This window comes from Nomascus leucogenys, chromosome 17 (assembly GCF_006542625.1).
Source record: "Nomascus leucogenys isolate Asia chromosome 17, Asia_NLE_v1, whole genome shotgun sequence".
Classification (NCBI taxonomy): domain Eukaryota; kingdom Metazoa; phylum Chordata; class Mammalia; order Primates; family Hylobatidae; genus Nomascus; species Nomascus leucogenys.
Window position 1 is genome coordinate 92,220,094 of NC_044397.1, and position 20,646 is coordinate 92,240,739.

Genomic DNA, 20,646 nt, shown 5'->3' on the forward strand with positions numbered 1-20,646 from the left:
AGAGTTATCTGGTTTAGAGCTGGGCTCGTCTGGAGCTGGCTGGACTAGACAGGGCTTGTCTCATACTGGGCTCGTCTCAGAGTTCATCTGAGTCTAAAGCTGAGCTTAGTCTCAGACCCCATCTGGATTCTAGAGCTGGGCTTGGCCTCAGAGCTGGCCTGCGTTCTAGAACAGGGCTTGGGCTCAATGCTGGGCTCAGAGTCTATCCGAGTTCTAGAGCTGGGCATGGTCTCAGAGCCCATCTGGGTTCTAGAGCTGGGCTTGGCCTCAGAGCTGGCCTGAGTTCTAGAAGAGGGCTTGGTCTCAATGCTGGGCTTGGTTCAGAGCCTCGAGTCTAGAGCTGGCATGGTCTCAGAGACCATCTGGGTTCTAGAGCTGGGCTGGCTTCAGAGGTGGCCTGAGTTCTAGAACAGGGCTTGGTCTCAATGCTGGGCTCGGTCTCAAAGCTCATCTGAGTTCTAGAGCTGGGCTTGGCCTCGGAGCTGGCCTGAGTTTTAGAACAGGGCTTATTCTCAATGCTGGGCTCGGTCTCAGAGCTGGCCTGGGCTCTAGCACAGAGCTTGGCCTCAGATCTGGGCTGGATTCTAGAGAAGGGCTGGGTTCTGGAGTTGGGCTGGGGCTCCAGATTGGATTGGGTTCTAGAGAGGAACTTGTCCTCCGATCTGGGCTGGGTTCTGGAGCCGGCCCGGGGCAGGGGGCTGGGCTCCGGGCTGGGGCTGTGCTGGGCCCCCCCAGGGCAGACTAGCCACAGGCCTCTCTGGCCTCGCCGATGGCGGCCCACACTTCCACCACAAACTCGTCGGGGAAGGCGAACTCGCCCAAGATGGAGTCTAAACAGCGTGCAAACTCCTGGGCGCTGGCTGTCTTCTTGGACGTCTCCACCATGGTGGACGCTGTGGGCCGTGCCGGAGGGGATGTCAGCGAGGGCACTCCCCACGCCCAACTTCCCGCTGGGACCCCTGCCTCCTCCCGTAGGCTGCCCTCCCCCCAGGGTTCCCCGGCTTACCCTGGCCCCTTACCCAGCTCGGGGTCCCGAATGCCCATGTAGCTTTCCAGCAGGTCATCAACCTTCCGGGATGCCTCCTCCTCAAACTCACTGGGCTGGGGGCACACGGGAGGGAAGTCAGGGGTGAAAAGCTTTGGAGCCCTCCAGCCCAGCCCCCTCCCGACCCCCACCCCTAAGGGAAGAGTAGACTGGACCCTCACACGAGTCAGTAGTGCTGGTACCAGCATCATTGCCCCGCCTTTCAATGAGGACCCATTTTGCAGGCAGAGAAACCGAGGCTCTGAGAAGTTCTTACCCAAGGCCGCACTGAATCAGTGGAGGAGCTGCAGGTGCAGAAGCCTGGGGAGAACCCCTCCCCTTCACTCACCGCTTCCTCCACTGTGGCAGCCCCCCCAGAACGAAGCCGCAGGGTCTCCCTCCCACTGGTCACTTTCACCTCTACGGGACATTTGCTGGACCGGCTTCTCTGGCCAATCATATCTGGAGGGAACAGAGTGAGGGATGGCCATGGGTTCTGGGTGGAGCCACATCTTTGTAAACCCTGGGAGGCCACTAGCCGAGCCTTTCTAGAATCTTCCTCCCCTTCAAAGTCCTCCTTACGTCTGTGCGGCGAGTCTCCAGAGACCTATTCGAGATTCCACACTTCCCGTCCCCAGCAAACTAAATCACAAGTCCAGAATGTGGTTTTGTAATGGAGCAGGTTTAGAACTAACATCCCAGTCCCATGCCCTCACTCTCCCTCTTCTAGGGGCTTTCTCTAGAAGGGACTGCTTGGGACCCTCCTTGTGGTAGGATCCTCGATCTAGATATGTTCTTGTCTGGGTTCCAGAACCTGGCTGGTGTCAGGGCTGAGCTCCTAGAAACACACTTAGTCTTAGAGCTGGCCTGGGCTTAAGAGCAGGCCTTGATCTCAGAGCTGGCCTGGGCTCTAGGGCTGGGTTTAGTCTCAGACTAAGCTTGATTTTTTTTTTTTTTTTGTGGGGGGGATGGAGTCTTGCTCTGTCATCCAGGCTGTAGTGCAATGGCACAATCTTGGCTCACTGCAGCCTCACTTCCCAGGTTCAAGCGATTCTTCTGCCTCAGCCTCCTGAGTAGCTGGGACTATAGGCATGTGCCACCACGCCTGGCTAATTTTTGTATTTTTAGTAGAGACAGGGTTTCACCATATTGGCCAGGCTGGTCTTGAACTCCTCCTGACCTCGTGATCTGCCTGCCTTGGCCTCCCCAAAGTACTGAGATTACAGGCATGAGCCACTGCGCCCAGCCATTTTTTTTTTTTTTTCTTTTTGAGATGGAGTCTCGCTCTGTCACCCAGGCTAGAGTGCGTTGGGATTACAGGTGTGAGCCACCATGCCCAGCCTAAACTCTTTTTAGGCATGGCTTTTGGAGTTCACAGCCATGGCAGGGCAGATTCTAGAACCCCATACAGCTCACTCTCCCTGGGACCTCTCTCCATGTGTGCTGGGGCACTTCTAGAACCTCTGGCTCTGTTCTATAGAACAACGCTATCCAAAGGGCCAACCCATGGCTAGATGAGAATGTGCTAATGTGTAAATTAATACACTGCTTTCTTCATTGAGAAAGTCTAGTGATGAAAAAAAATGGGCAGGGTGCAGTGGCTCACACCTGTAATTCCAGCACTTTGGGAGGCCGAGGCCGGTAGATGACCTGAGGTGGGGAGTTCGAGACCAGCCTGACCAACATGGAGAAACCCCATCTCTACTAAAAATCCAAAATTAGCCCGGCGTGGTGGCACATGCCTGTAATCCCAGCTACTTGGGAGGCTGAGGCAGGAGAATCACTTGAACCTGGGAGGCAGAGGTTGCGGTGAGCCAAGATCACACCATTGCACTCCAGCCTGGGCAACAAGAGTGAAACTCCGTCTCAAAAAAAAGAAAAAAATTAAAAATTAGCTGGCACGGGCCAGGCGCGGTAGCTCATGCCTGTAATCCCAGCACTTTGGGAGGCCGAGGCGGGTGGATCACGAGGTCAGGAGATCGAGACCATAGTGAAACCCTGTCTCTACTAAAAATACAAAAAATTAGCCAGGCGCGGTGGCGGGCGCCTGTAGTCCCAGCTACTCAGGAGGCTGAGGCAGGAGAATGGCGTGAACCCAGGAGGCGGAGCTTGCAGTAAGCAGAGATTGTGCCACTGCACTCCAGCCTGGGCGACAGAGCGAGACTCCGTCTCAAAAAAAAAAAAAGTCTCCCAGCCGGGCTACAAAGTGGTTCTGGAGGCGTCCTCCTCCCACTCCACTTTACCCAGTCTCTCCCCCACCCCTCCCACACAGGCTGACTCCATAACAATCTATTAATAGAAACTACCTACGCGTTTCTGATACCCTGCCAGGAGCTCCTTGTCACGCAGCGGGTGCACCTAGAACCTTCCAGCCTGTCCCGTCCCCGACCCTCCTCCACCCCAGGCATGCATAGAACGCACTTCGGGAAGAGCTCCCGCCAGCCCAGCCGCCTCACCGAAGGCCCTCTTGGGCTGCACCAGGCGCAGGGTGAAGGGCTGGGACTTGGGCAGCTCCCGCAGCATCTTGGCCACCTCGTAGTGGCGACAGCCCACAATGGAGTGGTCGTTGATGGCTTCGATGCTGTCACCCACGCACACTGCCTCGATCCGGTTGATGATACTGCCTTCCTTGATTCTCTGCAGGGATCCAGCGTTGCTGGCAGGGCAACCCCAGCCACCTGCCTCCAATCCGCAGAACCCACGTCGACCCAGAGTAGGGGGGGCAGTTGCTGGATCCCAGGAAGCCACCCGCCCACCCCCTCCCGGGCACCTTGATGAAGGCGTAGCCAGCCCCGTTGTCCGTGATGGTCAGCCCCAGAGCGTCCTCTGTCTTAGTGACCTCCACCTCCTTGGTCTCGCCTCGCACATGGGCAAAGATGAAGTCCTCCAGGCCTATCTGGCCCCCGAGGAGCTTCTGCATGTCCACTTTGTGGCTGTTGAGGGTGCAGAATAAAATCTGCCCGGGGGAGAAGGAGCCCAGAGTTAGCCAGGGCATGCATCCCCCAACGCAGCCACCCTGTCTGCGCAGGCCCCTGCCCCCAGCGACCAGGATCCCAGCCCATGGGAAAGGGCAGGGCGTGGGACCCCCAGAACAGTGAGAGGAGGGAGAAGGCGGCTTCCAGCAGGTGGAGACCCCCTCTCCATACCCCGGGACCTCCAGGTTTAATCTGCTGGCGCCCCCTGGGGGCTGCAAGCCAAACGAACCCAGATTGGAAAAATGCCCAGGAATCCCCCAACCCCACGGCGGCCTCAGACTTCCCGTCTCTAAGGGGGCCATCTGGAACCCCAGACCCCAGCTACCCCCAGGAAGCACAGAGGCGCTTCTCCGAGGGCTGGGGTCCGCTCCAAGCTAGGTCTGCGCAGAGGATTTTCTGGAATATCTAGGGGTCCGCTAGCCCTAAGACCTGCTCATCTTTTGCGCAGAACGTGCAAAGGGGGCCCCGGGAGTGTGGCACCCCGGGATCTGAGGGCTGGGTCTCTGAGATCCGGCGATTAGGCGGCCACCCCGACGTCTGGGACCCGGGGATCTGGGGTCTCCCGTCCAGGGTCCAAGATCCCTACCCCTCACCCCATCAGGCGGGTGGTCTTGGGCGCCGGTGTCCGGGGTCCTTACCTCGGTGGGCGCGATCCCGAAGGCTTCAGCGATCTTGGCGTATAGCTCGCGGACGTTGGTGAAGCCCTCGATCTTGCCGGTGGGGCTCCCGTGCGCCAGCTGCGTGCGGAAGACGAGGCGCGGGCGGGCGCGGGGCGCGGCCGGGGGCTCCGAGGGCGCGGGCGGGGACGCAGACGCGCGCGGGGTCTCGGCGCCCCGGGCCTCCCGGGCCTCTGCTCCCTCCATGGCGGGAGAAGTTCGGCCACCCACCCGGGCCCTCGCCGCCGCCGCCGGATCCGCAGCTTCCTGCAGCCTCCCCTCCCCCGGCCCAGGGCGCGACAGCCGAGACGCCCGGGTAAGGGGATCCGGGAACCCGAGCCGCCCGGGAAGGCGACACCGCGGGGTGCGCAGGGGTGGGTCGGGCCCCAGGTGTCCGGGCCCTGCCAGGGCTAGCTGCGCCCTCCTCGGGGATACCCGCAGTCCGGGGGGGCCCGAGCTCAGGACCCTGGAAGAACAGGGACCACAAATAAGGACAGGGACAGGCCCGGAGCGGTAGCTCACGTCTGTAATCCCAGCACTTTGGGAGGCCGAAGCGGGCAGATGACCTGAGGTCAGGAGTTCAAGACTAGCCTGGCCATCGTGGTGAAACCCCGCCTCTACCAAAAATACAAAAATCAGCCGGACGTGGTGGCTGGGCGCCTGTAATCCCAGCTACTCCGGAGGCTGAGATCACTTGAACCCGGGAGGCGGAGGTTGCAGTGAACCGAGATGGTGCCATTACACTCCAGCCCGGGCAACAAAGCGAGACTCCGTCTCAAAAAAAAAAAAAAAAAGGACAGGGACAGCTGAGGGTGCTGGAGCCTTCACCCTCTGCTAGGCGAGGTCATTGTTTTATTTTATTTTATTATTTTTATTTATTTATTTATTTAGAGCCGGAGTCTCACTCTGTCACCCAGTTTGGAGTTCAGTGGCACGATCTCAGCTCACTGCAACCTCTGCCCACCAGATTTGAGCAATTCTCATGCCTCAGCCTCCCCAGTAGCTGGGATTACAGGCATATACCACCATGCCCGGCTAATTTTTTGTATTTTTAATAGAGATGAGGTTTCGCCATGTTGGCCAGGCTGGTCTTGAACTCCTGACCTCAGGTAATATGCCAGCCTCAGCCTCCCAAAGTACTGGGATTACAGGCATGAGCCACCTCGCCCGGCCTAGGCAGGGTCATTTGATCCTTGCAACGACATCAGGAGGTGGGGAGGGAAGGCTATGCTGATCTAACCGGAGCCACATCCCACCCTTCCCCGGCTCGCAGCCCTCTGTAGCTCCCACCTCACTCAGGGTCAAAGCTGAAGTCCTCCTTGCAGCCCACAAGACCTAGCAAAAGCTGCCTGTGTCCTCCCTGCCCTCCCCCCTCCCTGTGTTCCCCCAGCTCACTCGGCTCTAGCCACACGGGCCTCCTTGCTGTTCCTCCAATGTGCCAGGCACAGTCCTGCCCCAGGGGGCTTTGCAGGGACTGTGTCCTCTGCCCAGAGCACCTTTCCCCAACCTCTGCATGGTTCAATCCTCACCTCTGTCAGGTCCTTACTCTAATGTCGCCCCCTGTCATCATCTCCCAGACTCCCTCCCTGACTTTTTCTCCCAAGCATTTAATTTTTTTTTTTTTTTTAACCGAGTCTTGCTCTTGTTGCCCAGGCTGGAGTGCAGTGGCATGATTTCAGCTCACTGCAACCTCCGCCCCCTGAGTTCAAGCGATTCTTCTGCCCCAGCCTCCCGAGTGGCTGGGATTACAGGCACCTGCCACCATACCCAGCTAATTTTTTGTATTTTTAGTAGAGACAGGGGTTTCACCATGTTGGCCAGGATGGTCTTGAACTCCTGACCTCAAGGAATCCTCCCACCTCAGCCTCCCAAAGTACTGAGATTACAGGCGTGAGCCCTGGCGCCCGGCTGATATTTAATTTCATCTTGAGTCCTGCTTGTCCCCAGGACTGGAGGAATGTCAGCTCCAGGAGGGTGGGGGCTGTTCCCCTGCTCTGTCCCCATGCCCAGTGTCCAGGGCACAGTGCCTGGCATACCGCAGGTGCTCAGTGATCTTTGGTGAGGAATGAATGGATGTCCAGGTCACAGATGAAGGAGGAGACCCCAGGTACCAGGAGGCGTTGGTAAAAATCCGCTGGAATGCAATGCCGGGAACACCTGCGTATCCATCAGATTCCTACCCAGGAATGTTGGCTCAATAAACAGCCATCCTGCCTGCAGTGGTGGGCCCTGCAGCAGAGCCAGACACAGCCTCCGCCTGGGAGGAGCCTCACAAACTGAACATGGGGAGAGAAAAGAAAGTGGCAAAAGGTTTTGGACGAGGTAAGAAAGTTTATGTAAGGCCGGGCGCGGTGGCTCATGCCTGTAATCCCAGCACTTGGGGAGGCCAAGGAAGGCAGATCACAAGGTCAAGAGATCAAGACCATCCTGGCCAACATGATGAAACCCCATCTCTACTAAAAATACAAAAATTAAATTAGCTGGGTGTGGTGTCACGTGCCTGTAATCCCAGCTACTTGGGAGGCTGAGACAGGAGAATCGCTTGAACCCAGGAGGCGGAGGTTGCAGTGAGCCGAGATTGTGCCACTGCACTCCAGCCTGGGACAGACAGAGCGTGACTCCGTCTCAAAAAAAAAAAAAAAGAGGCCTGGCGCGGCGGCTCATGCCTGTAATCCCAGCACTTTGGGAGGCCGAGACGGCCTGATCACGAGGTTAGGAGATCGAGACCATCCTGGCTAACACGGTGAAACCCCGTCTCTCCTAAAAATACAAAAAATTAGCCGGGCGTGGTGGCCGGCGCCTGTAGTCCCAGCTACTCAGGAGGCTGAGGCAGGAGAATGGCGTGAACCCGAGAGGCGGAGCTTGCAGTGAGCCGAGGTCGCGCCACTGCACTCCAGCCTGGGCGACAGAGCAAGACTCCGTCTCAAAAAAAAAAAAAAAAGAGAGAGAGAGAGAGAGAGAGAGAGGGATTCACCTGCCTCAGTCTCCCAAGTAGCTGGAATTACAGGCATGCACCACCATCCTCGGCTATTTTTGTATTTTTAGTAGAGACTGGGTTTCACTATGTTGGCCAGGCTGGTCTGGAACTCTCGGTCTCAAGTGATCTGCCTGCCTCGGCCTCCCAAACTGCTGGAATTACAGGCGTGAGCCCCTGTGCCCAGCCCACACAACTTTTTGAATGTACCAAAACCTACTGGATTGTATACTGAAATTTTTTTTTAAATAAAAAACTGCTGCAAAATGGTATTTTCCAGGCCTGCCTAGAAATGGGAAACTCTAAATTTAAGGTGGTGGTACCTGTGCCAGGAAAGGGTGAAACTGGGGTGGGGAGTGAGGGGGGTTGGCAGTATCGGGTTGTCTGACTCGCCCATGGCGGCCGTAACAAAGCACCACAAACTGGATGGGGTGAGGTGGCTCTTGACTGTGATCCCAGCACTTTGGGAGGCTGTGGCGGAAGGATCACTTGAGCCCAGGAGTTTGAGACCAGCCTGAGGAACAAGGTGAGACCCCATCTCTACAAAAAATACAAAATTAGCTGGGTGGGGTGGCACGCGCCTGTAGTCCCAGCTGCTTGGGAAGCTGAGGTGGGAAGATTGCTTGAACCCAGGAGGTATAGGCTGCAGTGAGCTGTGATGGTGTCTCTGCACTCCAGCCTGGGTGACAGAGCAAGATCCTGTCTCAACCACAAAGAAACAGCTGGGTGCAGTGGCTTATGCCTGTAATCCTAGCACTTTGAGAGGCTGACCCTGATGGATCGCTTGAACCCCGTAGTTCAAGACCAGTCTGGGCAACATAGTGAGACCCCATCTCACAAATACCAACAAATTGGCTGGGTACAGTGGCTCATGCCTGTAATTCCAGCACTTTGGGAGGCTGAAGTGGGCCGATCACTTGAGGTCAAGAGTTTGAGATCAGCCTGGGCAACATGGTGAAACCCCGTCTCTACTCAAAATACAAAAATTAGCCGGGCGTGATGGCGAGTTTCTGTAATCCCAGCTACTCGGGAGGCTGAGGTGGGAGAATCACTTGAACCCGGGAGGTGGAGGTTGCAGTGACCTGAGATCCAGCCATTGCACTCCAGCCTAGGCAATAGAGCGAGACTCTGTCTCACAAAAAATAAATAAATAAAAAATAAAGAAAAAATTAGGCAGGAGTGATGGCAGGCACCTGTGGTCCCAGCTACTCATGAGAACCAGGTGGGAGGATCACCTGAGCCCAGGAGATCGGCGCTGCAGTGAGCTATGATTGCGACACTGACTCCAGCCTAGGCAACATAGTGGGACCCTGTCTCAAAAAAAAAAAGGCTGTCGGGCATGGTGGCTCACGCCTGTAATCCCAGCACTTTGGGAGGCTGGGGCGGGTGGATCACCTGAGGTCAGGAGTTCGAGACCATCCTGGCCGACATGGTGAAACCACATCTCTACTAAAATACAAAAAATTAGCCAGACGTCGTGGTGGGCGCCTGTAATCCCAGCTACTCAGGAGTCTGGGGCAGGAGAATCACTTGAACCTGGATGGTGGAGGTTGCAGTGAGCCAAGATCGTGCCATTGCACTCCAGCCTGGGTGACATGAGTGAAACTCTGTCTGAAAAAAAAAAAAAAAAGCAGCAGCAGCAGCAATGTGGGATGGGGGTGGGCACAATGGCTCACACCTGTAATCCCAGCACTTTGGGAGGCCGAGGCAGGAGGACACTTGAGCCAGGAGTTCAAGATCAGCCTGGGCAACATAGTGAGACCCCCCCCTACTCCTAAAAAATAAAAAATAAAAACAAAGCACCACAAACAGGGAGACATAAAACAGCAGAAACTTATCCTCTCACAGCTCCAGAGGCCAGAATTCCACAATGAAGGTGTTGGCAGGGCCCCCGGAGCCCCTGGGTAGAATCCTTCCTGGCGTCCACAGCTTCCGGCTGTGGGTGGCCTTCCTTGATGTTCCTTGGCTTCTAGACACATCACTCCAGTCTCGGCCTCTGTTGTCACTTGGCTGTCTCTTCTCTGTGTCTGTGTCCAAATTTTATCTTCTTATAAGGAGAGCAGTCATGTTGGACTTAGGGCCTATGCTACTCCGGTAATGACTTCATCTTAACTAATTATATCTGCAGTGACCCTATTTCCAAATAAGGTCACATTCAGAGGTTCTGGGGTTCAAATTATTCTCCTTATTTTTTAGGATGTCTTATGTATGCCATTAAACACAGAAGTCCCTGGAAAGGTTTCTCAATAAGCAACACACACACACACACACACACACACACACACACACACGTACACAAAATAAGCCACACGCAGAACTCCCAGCAATCTGTATCTCCAAAAGAATGGAAAATGGGCATTCTAACGAAAACACGTACATGAATGTTCACAGCAGCATGACTCACAAGTAAATGGTAGAAATAGCCAAGTGTCCTTTGACAGATAGATGGGTCAATACGGCGGATTCATCCACACACTGGACCATGACTCAGCCGCCAAAAGGAATGAGGCTCTGGTACAGGCCACAGCGTGGATAACTCTGGAGGACAATCACACTCAGTGAGAGAAGCCGGATACAAAAGGACATATAGGCCGGGCGCGGTGGCTTATACCTGTAATCCCAGCACCTTGGGAGGTGGAGGCGGGCAGATCACCTAGGTCAGGAGTTCGAAACCAGCCTGGCTAACACGGTGAAAATCCATCTCTACTAAAAATACAAAAAATTAGCTGGGTGTGGTGGCACACGCCTGTAGTCCTAGCTACTCAGGAGGTTGAGGCAGGAGAATTGCTTGAGCCAGGGAGGCGGAGGTTGCAGTGAGCCGAGATCGCGCCACTGCACTCCAGCCTGGGCGATGGAGCAAGACTCTCTCTCAAAAAAAAAAAAAAAAAAGGCCACACAGTGTGTGGTCCCATATCCAGGACACGTCAATCCACAGAGGCACGAAGGGGATTTGTGGGTGCCAGGAGCTGGGGAGGGGATGAGAGTGACTGTTGATGAGGACAGGACTTCCTTTGGGGGTGATTAGAATGCGTTGAGATTAGATAAAGGTGATGATTGCACAAAATTGTGAACGTACTAAATGCCACTGAATTGTGCATTTTAAAATGGCTAAAATGGCCAGGCGAGGTGGCTCACGCCTATAATCCCAGGGCTTTGGGAGGCTGAGGCAGGAGGATTGCTTGAGCCCAGGAGTTCAAGGCTGCAGTGAGCTATGATTGGGCCACTGCACTCCAGCCTGGGTGGCAGAGTGAGACCGCGTCTCAAATAAACAAAATGGCTATAATGGTTAAGTTTTATGTTGCGTATTTTACACAATAAACAAAACCGTGGCCCACCCAAAGTCACTGTGCTACAAAGTGGACTGGAACCCCCGTGCGGACACAAGTTGAAGGATGAACTGAGCAGCCGTGACTGTCCCCTGTGCTTCAAGTCCCCCACGTGTGCTGAGCCCACAATACACAACTTTAGGTGGGGGAGGGATGGAGACACCTGCTCTGCCATTGACTTGCTCTGCGAACCCCGGCAAGTTTGGGCTCCCATCTCCCTATCTGAGAAACTTCGAGGCTCTGCTAGAGGTAAAGAGAGCAGGCCTGGCGCCCCCAGCAGGGATGTCATGGGGGGCCCAGGCTGCACCTTCTGAACCCTCCACACCACCCCAAACAACCTTACACACTCACAAGCTTAAGACACAAATTTTACTTGTTTTTATTTAAAAAGTCCGGATCCAGCAGTGAGAAGGGGCCACCCCCACCAGGGTCCCTTGGCTGGAGGAGAGCAGGATGGGCAAAGCCGGCCCCCACCCATCTGGGGTACAGGCATGCGGGGGACACTCCAGGTAAGTCCCCACAAGGCAGCTTCCTGTGTGGCCTATGGCACAGCCCCCCGTAGTGAGTAATTTGGGGGGTCCTGCCGTGTGCTAGGGGTGGGTTTTGTCTGTCCTGCGTCCCGGGGGTGGCCCGGAGAGCCAGTGTAGCGCGTGGCTGTCCTCCGAGGAGGGGCACCCTCGGCTGTGCGATTCTTCTGGGTGTATCGCGCAGCGAGTGCTTTTTCTGGGTTCAGGGGACTGGGGAGATTGAAAGCTAAAGGGATGCGGCAGAAATTTAATTTTAGGGGGGCTGGAGCCCCCAAGGTGCAGGATGGGACCAGGCCCCAAAGCGTGGACCCCCAGGCTCTCGTCCACGGGGTGGGGTGGGGCAGGGCCGCGCCCACAGCTTCTCCTCTGCATCGTGGGCCCGCCCACTCCTCACAGGTGCTCGCTGAAACGAGAGAGAGGAGGGCCCGGGATGAGGCCCTGGGGAACCCCAGGGCGGGCACATCCGGGACCTGAACCCTGGCTCCGCCCCGCCTCGCCCGGCACACACCTGGCGACCTGGGCCAGGATTTCCTTGATGCGGACGATGAGCTTCTCGTGCTGGGCGGGGTCGCGCTCGATAGCTCCGTGCAGCCGGGCCATGTAGAAGTCCAGAGTGCCCAGCGTGGGCGTTTCGCCCGTGCCTGGGGGACAGGCGGGAGGGTCAGGCGAGGGTGCCGGGGAGTCGCGGGGCGGGGGCTCCAGGGGCAGAGGTAGGGAGTGACTTAGGGCGGGTCGCACGGGTGCTCAGAGGTCCGGACACGGCCGGCGCAGGAGGGGCGCAGCGTGGACTAAGGTAAGCCGGGGCAGGAGGATGGCGAGGACGGGGACAGGGTGGGGACGCGGGGCTAGAGCCGCGGGCGTCCAGAGTCTGCTAAGAACAGTCACGGACGGAGGGAACGAGGTCGGGGAGGTGGGGATGACATCGGGGTGCTGGGGTCGCGTGGGACGTGACTGGGGTGGTGGAGAGGGCTCAGGGGTCAGCGGGGTGTGGGGAGGTGGGGTCAATGGGAACGTGGCGTGGCGAGCGGGGAGGCTGGGTCAGTGCTCAGGCTGGTCGGGGGCTGGCGAGGGAGAGAGGCCAGCGAGGGAGAGGGGCCAGCGAGGGTGGGGCCGGTAGGGAGCGGTGCCCGGAACCTCTGAGGTGGGGGCACAAAGGGGCTGCGGGAGGAAGCGAGTAAGCGGGGACGCGTCGGGAGAGGTCGTGGCCAGGAGGCGCGGTCGGTGGGGGCGAGGTCAGGGACCCGGCCGAGTAATGGGGCGCGGAGCGGAGCTCGGGGGTGGTCTGGGAAGAACCAGACCGAGCTATGGGGTAGGGGTACGGGGGTCGGGGAAGAGGCGGAGCTGGGGTGATGAGGGCGGGGCGATGGGCGGGGCCGGGTGACTGGGGAAGGGGGCAAGAGAGGGGGGAGGCGGGTGGGGCTGGGTGATCGGGGCGGGATTGGGAGATGGGCGTGGCCCGCACCCGGCACCGGCAGTGAGGCGAAGCTGGCGGTGAGCGCCTGGCGCACGGCCTGGAGCTGCTGCTGCAGCGCCAGCGTCCTCCGCTCCTCCAGCGCCAGCTCCTGCTCCAGACGCTCTCGCGCGCTGCTCATGCTCTGCGTGTGCCTCTGCAGTACCGCGTTCTGCTCCTCGAAGGCCACGTTCATCTTCCGCAAGCGCCGAAGCTCCGCCTCGCGCGCTGCGCCGAGGGGAGAGGGGTCAAAGCCTGCGCCTTCCCTCTCCCCTACCCCCGGGCTTTTGCCCGGGACGTGCCGCTGCCCAGGTTTCCCTCACTGCGCCCTCTGCCTCCTGCTCCACATCAGCTTCTGGAGCGACAGCGCGCGTCTGGACGCTCATAGGGAACCTCCCGATCCGCCTCCTCCAGCCTTGGGGCCCTCCTGGCCCACGCGCCCCTCCACCACCCAGTTCCACGGAGTTCGAATCAGGACCGCAGTTAACGCTCACCTTTGTTTTGGTCCAAGAACTCTTCAGTGAAGATGGGAACATCGAAGGTGGAGAAGCCATCGCAGTCCCCACCCTAAGACGAAGGGACAAGGTGGCAATTTACTGGTGGTAGGAGGCAGCCACGCTCTTTCTGGGTGTGCCCCAAGCCTAGGAGGGTCTCCTGGGGCACTCCGGTGGGAGTACAATCAACAGCATCCCCACGGTGCAGCGGCACCGCCCCTGCTTGCACACATCTGGGCGAGCACTGGCTCTGACTCAGGGTTCTAGAAGCCTCCAGACCTTTCTCCCCCAGGTGCTTTGAGAGGAGGAAGGTCGCTTACCTTGTGTCCATTCAAGAGAGTGTTCATGAGCCCAGAGCCGGAGTCTTCTGGCGGGGGAGGGGAAGGGCAGGGTCAGCCTCCCAGGCCGACAGGGACCACGCCCTGCACCCTAGGTCAGCGCTGCTCAGCCGGATCCAGCTCCCCACCTGAGTGCCCCGCGTCTGGGCATCCCCCATCGCTGTACCGAGTGAGCCCCCTTCACTCCTGTCTGGTTATGTATCTTTCCCCCGCCCAACCCACGGGACTGTGCCCTACGGAGGGAGACCCTGCCTGGGCTGAGGTCGCACCCCACAGAGCAGGACCCCAACTGCTCGCACCGGCCCCTCCCACCTTTCATTTTTCCTTTTTTGAGACGGAGTCTCGCCCTGTCGCCCCGGCTAGAGTGCAGTGGTGCAATCTTGGCTCACTGCAACCTCCACCTCCTGGGTTCAAGCAATTCTCTTGCCTCAGCCTCCCGAGTAGCTGGGATTACAGGCACCCGCCACCATGCCCAGGTAATTTTTGTATTTTTAGTGGGGGGGCGGGGGGTTTCACCATGTTGGCCAGGCTGGTCTTGAACTCCTGACCTCAGGTGATCCACCCGCCTTGGCCTCCCAAAGTGCTGGGATTACGGGCGTGAGCCACCGCGCCCGACCCCTCCCACCTTTCTTGATCTTCTTCTCCTGGATCTTCTCCGTGCACATCTTATAGGCTTCAGACTGCTGGTACGCCCGCAGCTCCTTCATGTACTGCTGCTTCTCTCTCTCGGCCTCATCCAGGTACCGCTGGGGGGCAGCACCAGAAGACTTGAAGCAGGGGAAGCCTCCAACGCCAGGAGCCAGTCTTTATCACTCAGCTTTCACAGCACCCTCCCCTCTCCTGAACCTTCCATAGCTCCCTATTGCCTCCAGGCAGACAGAACCGGCTCCTCAGCCTGTTGCTCAGGGACCTCCGAGCTCGCACATCACTTCCCATGCCCCGGACTCTTCCCCAACTCCAGCCCTGATAAACCACTCCCGGACGCGAGTCATGGGCAGGCACCCAACCTTCAGCATATGCGGATGCCTGGACTCCCTCCCGCACCCGTTCCTCTCTTTGAAATCTCACTTACAGGGATGCAAAGCAGTGATGGCTTTTGTTACATTTCCGTGATGTTTTTGAAATTTTTAAACTAACAGGATATGAAAATCGGGTTTCGCAAAAAATCCAGGCCCCATCCTGACTTAGACATATGTTTGTTGGTCATCCAGTTTTCAATCTGTCTTGCCTCTTGCTAGCCGCGCCCCCAAAAGCTGGTCATGGGCCGGCCACGGTGGCTAACGCCTTTAATATCAGTACTTTGGGAGGCTGAGGTGGGCGGATCATTTGAGGTCAACAGTTCGAGACCAGCCTGGCTAACATGGCGAAACCCAATTTCTACTAAAAATACAAAAACTAGCAGGGCGTGGTGGCACGTGCCTGTAATCCCAGCTACCTGAGAGGCTGAGGCAGGAGAATTGCTTGAACCCGGGAGGCGGAGGTTGCAGTGAGTCGAGATCACGCCACTGCACTCCAGCCTGGGCAACAGAGCAAGACTCCATCTCACACACACACACACACAAAACAGCTGATCATGGGTGGGCATTTCTCCAGGCAGAAGGAAAAATCCTACACGTGGAATCCTTTGGGGGTCGGGGCTACTGGGGGGTAGTCCGTGGACCCCGCCGGCCCTGCTCGGCGCCCCGCCCCGCCCACCTGCTTCTCCGTTGGCTGCAGCTTGCTCCACTCGGCGCCCAGCATCTTGGTGATCTCGGGAAAGGGCAGATCCGGGTGGCGCGTGCGGATCTGCTCGCGCCGCTCGTTCAGGAAGCGCACGTAACCCGTGACCGGTGCCTTGGGCCCATTCGGCAGAATCTTCTTCCGCTTCTTGCCCTTGGGCCAGCCGCGTTTCTTCACCGGCTGCAGAACCGGGCTGCGTCGTTGGGAGGGGGGCCTGGCGTACTGGGGCGGGGCTCAGAGGGGCATGGGCGGGGCCTAATGCTGTGTGGGCGGGGGTGGGGGGCGGGGCCTAGCTGGGAGGAAGAACCCGGAAAAGATGGAGGTAGGGCCCCGTCAGCAGTCAGGACACGGTGGGTTAGAGGGATCCCTGGCCAGGGGTGAGGGGATCTGAGGAACTATGGGCCGAGGTTTGAGCACAAGGGTGGTGTTGACTTGGGTTGTGGGCGTGGCCTCTGCTTGGGGCGTGGTTTTTGCTGGAGAACGGGCCCACAGGACCAAGAGGAGGGTGCCGCCCCCAAGGAGTGTAAGTAGGCGGGACCTTAGAGTGGGCAGAGCTGGCATTGTGTGGTGGGCGGGGCCTGGACTTAGAGTGGCAGAGGACCTGTCAGGGGCGTGGCAGCTCGCACGGGGCGGGGTCTCAGCTTCCGGAGGAAAATCTGGGCTGTGGGCGGGGCCACAAGCAATTCAAATCCAGCCTGGGGCGGGGCTTCAAGGCTGGGGCGGGAGCCCGGGGCCTCCCCCAGCTCATGGCAGGGACTCTCACCTCCTCCTCGTGGGACCCCTTCTCGCCGGCGCGTGGACCCTCGCCGCGCTCTTGCTTGACAGTCACCAAGAAGCCCCCATGCTGGCCCGGAGCCTTGCCGCCCGCCGGCCTGGAACCAAGGATACTGCGGTCAGCCCCGTCCCTAGAACCTCCCCTCCCCCAAAAGCCCACCCCAGGGCGTTTTGACCTCCGACGGCGGGGCTGCAGCGAGAGCGCAGGAGCTCGAGGAGGCAGGGTCTGATGGGGTCAGTATCCGGGGAAGGTGGGACAAGCGGGGCTCCTGGGAGGGACTGGAGGCCGACGTGGGGGGGTGCAGAATTGGGTGGAGGGGGAAGCCCCCTGACCCAGGTGGGGGAGTCAAGACTCCAGCGGGGGGGACTGGGTCAGGGGTTCAGGAGCTAGGCCTGCAGCCGGGAAGGTAGCGAGGGCGTGGGGAGGGGATCAGTGCACTCACGCGGCGGCCGCGCCGGGCTGCTTGGGGCCGTGGGACATGGCCGCTCCGGGCCGGACCTGGAACACGGACGCGGGCGGAGGTGAGTAGCGCCCGGGCCGCCCGATGGCAGACCGCGAACTGGGGTACCCCGCGATGGAGAGCCCTGGGATGCCGGGCCCGGAGCGCTGGGGGGGCCGGATCCGGGGGCGGGGAAGTCCTCGAGGGCGGGCGCCCCAAGAATCCTTTGTTGGGCGATTGCCCCCCGGGAGGCCTGTGCCGGTTCCCCCCGGGCCAGGAAAGACACCGGCCCGGCCCTGGGACCCCCGCACCCCCGCCCCCTCGCAGGGCCCGGAGTTCCGCGGCTGTTTTCACCTCCAAAGAAACTTTCCCGGACCTCCCGACTGCGCGACGCTCCAACCAACCGCCCGCAGCCCGCCCCCGCCGGCTGCCCCGCCCCTCCCCGCCCCCGGCATGCTAATGAAGGCCTCGGCGAACGGTCCCATTGGGTGAGGCCTTCCCCCCGGGCGTTCCCATGCAGATACCGATCGGCGCGCCGGCCGGCGATTGGCTGGGGAGGCTGCTGAGCCGCGTGGGAGGTTGGTAAGGAAGGCGGCGGGCGGTGCGTCAAGTTCGGCTGTGCTCGGCCGCGCTCGGGACCAATCGGGAGCCCGTGGATGACTTGCCGGGCGGAGCCTCTTAAAGGGCCAGTAGGAGAGGCGCGGACTCCTCCTCCCTCTCTGAAGGCAAGACTCCCAGCCGCTGCCGGATGGGGCGACCGGCGGATCCGGGTCGGGCCCCGCCCCGGTTGCCATGGGGACGGAGGTGGGTTGCTAGGGTTAAGGTCCCGCGAGGCAGCCCCCAGCCCTAGGACAAGGTGGGACCTGTTCGTAACATCCTGCAAAACCTAGCGGAGAAGTTTCCTGTTTATTTACTCAGGTTAGAGCCTCCGACGTCCGGATCCGAGGGCTTCTGGCCATAGGGACTGCTCTCCCTCTGGGGTCTCGACTTTCCCTCCTGTGCAATGGGGACATCGCACGATATCCAGGACAGAGAGACTGGGATGCTGCGAAGCTGAGAACTGGGTGTGGGTCAGGCAGGGGGAGGAGTTGGGAGCTGGGTTGGAAGTATTTGGGGAAAGATGGTGGTGAAGGGAGATTGCAAGGACTTTGTGAGGATGGGTCAGGAGGCTCCGCTCTGGTGGATCAGGGACCTCCCAGCAGCAGTCTAGGCTTCTGGCCCAAGTTGGGGCTGCTCATTTCCTCTTTTGTTTTTGAGACGGAGTCTCACTCTGTCACCCAGGCTGGAGTGCAGTGGCTGGATCTCGGCTCACTGCAACCTCCGCCTCCCGGGTTCAAGCAATTCTCTGCTTCAGCCTCCCGAGTAGCTGGGATTACACGCGCCTGCCACCACGCCCGGCTAATTTTTGTATTTTTAGTAGAGACGGGGATTCACCATCTTGGCCAGGCTGGTCTTGAACTCCTGACCTCGTGATCCACCCGCCTCGGCCTCCCAAAGTGGTGGGATTACAGACATGAGCCCCCACGCCTGGCCCACTTCCTCTTCCTCAAGTCCGCTCAAATGTCACTTGCTCAGCCAGGCCTTCTCTGATTTTTTTTTTGTCTCCGTAAGTCGGCTTCCTCCCTGTGGCCTGCCTGTTTGGTTCATAGCAGTGCCCATGGTAGATGCTCAATACACATTCATTGAATCCGTCAAATGTCTAGGAGGCAGATGCAGCGGCTTTGGAAAACAGACTGGCATTTCCTCAAAGGGTTAAATAAATGTGGAATCACCATGCAATTCAGCAGTTCACGCCTAGGAATATACTCCAGACAACTGAAAACAGGTGTTCAAACAAAAGCGTGTACACAAGCGTGGGTAGCAGCGTGATTCATAATAGCTAAAAAGTGAAAACAACTCAAATGTCCGCTAATGATGCATGGATCAATGACGTGATATATCCTTACAACAGAATATTATCAGCCATAGGCTGGGCGCAGTTGCTCATGCCTGTAATCCCAGCACTTTGGGAGGCAGGTGGATCACTTGAGGTCAGGAGTTCGAGACCAGCCTGGCCAACATGGTGAAACCCCAGTTCTATTAAAAATGCAAAAACTAGCCAGGCATGGTGGTGCATGCCTGTAATCCCAGCTACACTGGAGGCTGAGGCAGGAGGATCCCATGAATCGGGAGGCAGAGGTTGCAGTGAGCCAAGATTGTGCTACTGCACTCCAGCCTGAGCAACAAAACAAGACTACGTCTCAAAAAAATATATATATATTATCAGCCATAAAAAAAAGGAGCGAGTCTCTGACACAAGTCACAGCATGGATGTACTTTAAAGACATCACAGTCAGTGAGAGATGCCAGACACAAAAGGCCACACAGTGTGTGATCAGAATGTTCAGGAAAGGCCCATCCACAGAGACGAGGGGGACGCGTGGGTGCCAGTGGGTGGGGAATGACCGCTGAGAGGGAGGCGTTTTCATTTGGGTGATGAAAGTATTTTACAAGTTGATTTCAGTGATGGCTGCATGACTCTGGAAATGTATTACAAACCATGGAATTGTATGCTTTAAATGGGTGCATTATATGTGAAGTAAGTCTCAATAAGCCCGTTGTCCTAAGATGCAGCCCGGGGCTGAGGAAGGCGAGCTGGCCCCGGAATCTGGACGGTTCCACACGCCAGATCTGGCTCTGTTGCTAAATCAGCTAGCTGTCTGACCTCCCAGGCCTCCCCTGTGTCTCTCTGCCCACTTAAAAATAGTCTAGGTGAGGCCGGGCGCGGAGCCATCCCTCCCGGCCATAGTCAATAACAATTTAATTGAACATTTATTTTATTTTGTTTATTTATTTTATTTTATTTTACTTTTTTGAGATGGAGTCTTGCTCTGCTGTCCAGGCTGGAGTGCAGTGGCACCATCTCGGCTCACTGCAACCTCTGCCTCCCGGGTTCAAGCGATTCTCCTGCCTCAGCCTCCCAAGTAGCTACAGACATCCGCCACCACACTCGGCTAATTTTTTTTTTTTTTTTTTTTTAATAGAGACAGGGTTTCACCATGTTGGCCAGGCTGGTCTCGAACTCCTGACTTCAGGTGGCTGCCCGTCTCGGCCTCCCAAGGTGCTAGATTACAGGTGTGAGCCACTGCACCCGGCCTTTTTGTTCGTTTTTTGTCATTTATTACTATGATTTATTTGCCAATTTTTATAGCATGAAGCCAGGAACAGTATACCAATTTATAATCCTAGAAGTGGAGGCTGTCTATTAAGGATGACTTGCCTTATAATTCTTTGGTTTTCTAATTAATTTTTATTATGCAAATCATGTTCACATCCATTTCACTTGTACAGAATTAAGGAAGTGCAGCTCAGCCCTCTTTAATTTCATTACATTTCCTATTGTCAGCTTATTGCTTTTCTTTTCCTTTTTTTTTTTTTTTGAGACAGAGTCTCGCTCTGTCGTCCAGGCTGGAGTGCAGTGGCACGATCTCGCTCACTGCAAGTTTCACCTCCCAGGTTCACACCGTTCTCCTGCCTCAGCCTCCCAAGTAGCTGGGACTACAGGTGCATGCCGCCATGCCCGGCTCATTTTTTTTGTATTTTTTAGTGGAGACGGGGTTTCACCGTGTTAGCCAGGATGGTCTCGATCTCCTGACCTTGTGATCCACCTGCCTTGGCCTCCCAAAGCGCTGGGATTACAGACGTGAGCCACCGCGCCTGGCCTTTGTTTTTTTTTTTTTTTTTTTTTTGAGACAGTTTCATTCACCCAGGCTGCAGTGCAGTGGCATGATCTCGGCTCACTGCAACCTCCACCTCCCAGGTTCAAGCGATTCTCCTGCCTCAGCCTCCTGAGTAGCTGGGATTACAGGCACGTGCCACCAAACCCAGCTGATGTTTGTATTTTTTAGTAGAGATGGGGGTGTCGCAGCATTGGCCAGGTGGGTCTTGAACTCCTGACCTCAGATGATCC

The 20,646-nt window shown here is 57.5% G+C and overlaps 2 protein-coding genes across 3 annotated transcripts; both read right to left on the reverse strand.

Moving 5' to 3' along the window:
• Nucleotides 1–40: 40 nt before the first annotated feature.
• Nucleotides 41–5,207, reverse strand: LOC100587465 (PDZ domain-containing protein GIPC3). Its single transcript, XM_030797341.1, has 6 exons — nt 4,638–5,207; nt 3,795–3,980; nt 3,481–3,661; nt 1,374–1,486; nt 1,020–1,101; nt 41–893 (listed from the first exon to the last, which is right to left on the reverse strand). The coding sequence occupies exons 1-6, from the start codon at nt 4,860–4,862 to the stop codon at nt 742–744; spliced, it is 939 nt and encodes a 312-aa protein (XP_030653201.1). The 5' UTR covers nt 4,863–5,207; the 3' UTR covers nt 41–741.
• A 6,103-nt stretch (nt 5,208–11,310) lies between these two features.
• On the reverse strand, nt 11,311–17,127 carry HMG20B (high mobility group 20B). 2 transcript variants are annotated; one of them, XM_030797343.1, is made up of 10 exons: nt 17,052–17,127; nt 16,701–16,756; nt 16,247–16,355; nt 15,460–15,663; nt 14,390–14,510; nt 13,747–13,790; nt 13,427–13,499; nt 12,945–13,160; nt 11,991–12,123; nt 11,311–11,885 (listed from the first exon to the last, which is right to left on the reverse strand). In XM_030797343.1, the coding sequence occupies exons 2-10, from the start codon at nt 16,736–16,738 to the stop codon at nt 11,873–11,875; spliced, it is 951 nt and encodes a 316-aa protein (XP_030653203.1). In that variant the 5' UTR covers nt 16,739–16,756; nt 17,052–17,127; the 3' UTR covers nt 11,311–11,872. The 2 variants fall into 2 exon arrangements, with proteins under 2 accessions (XP_030653203.1, XP_030653202.1); XM_030797342.1 differs by having other exon boundaries at nt 13,747–13,793.
• Between the last annotated feature and the right edge of the window lie 3,519 nt (nt 17,128–20,646).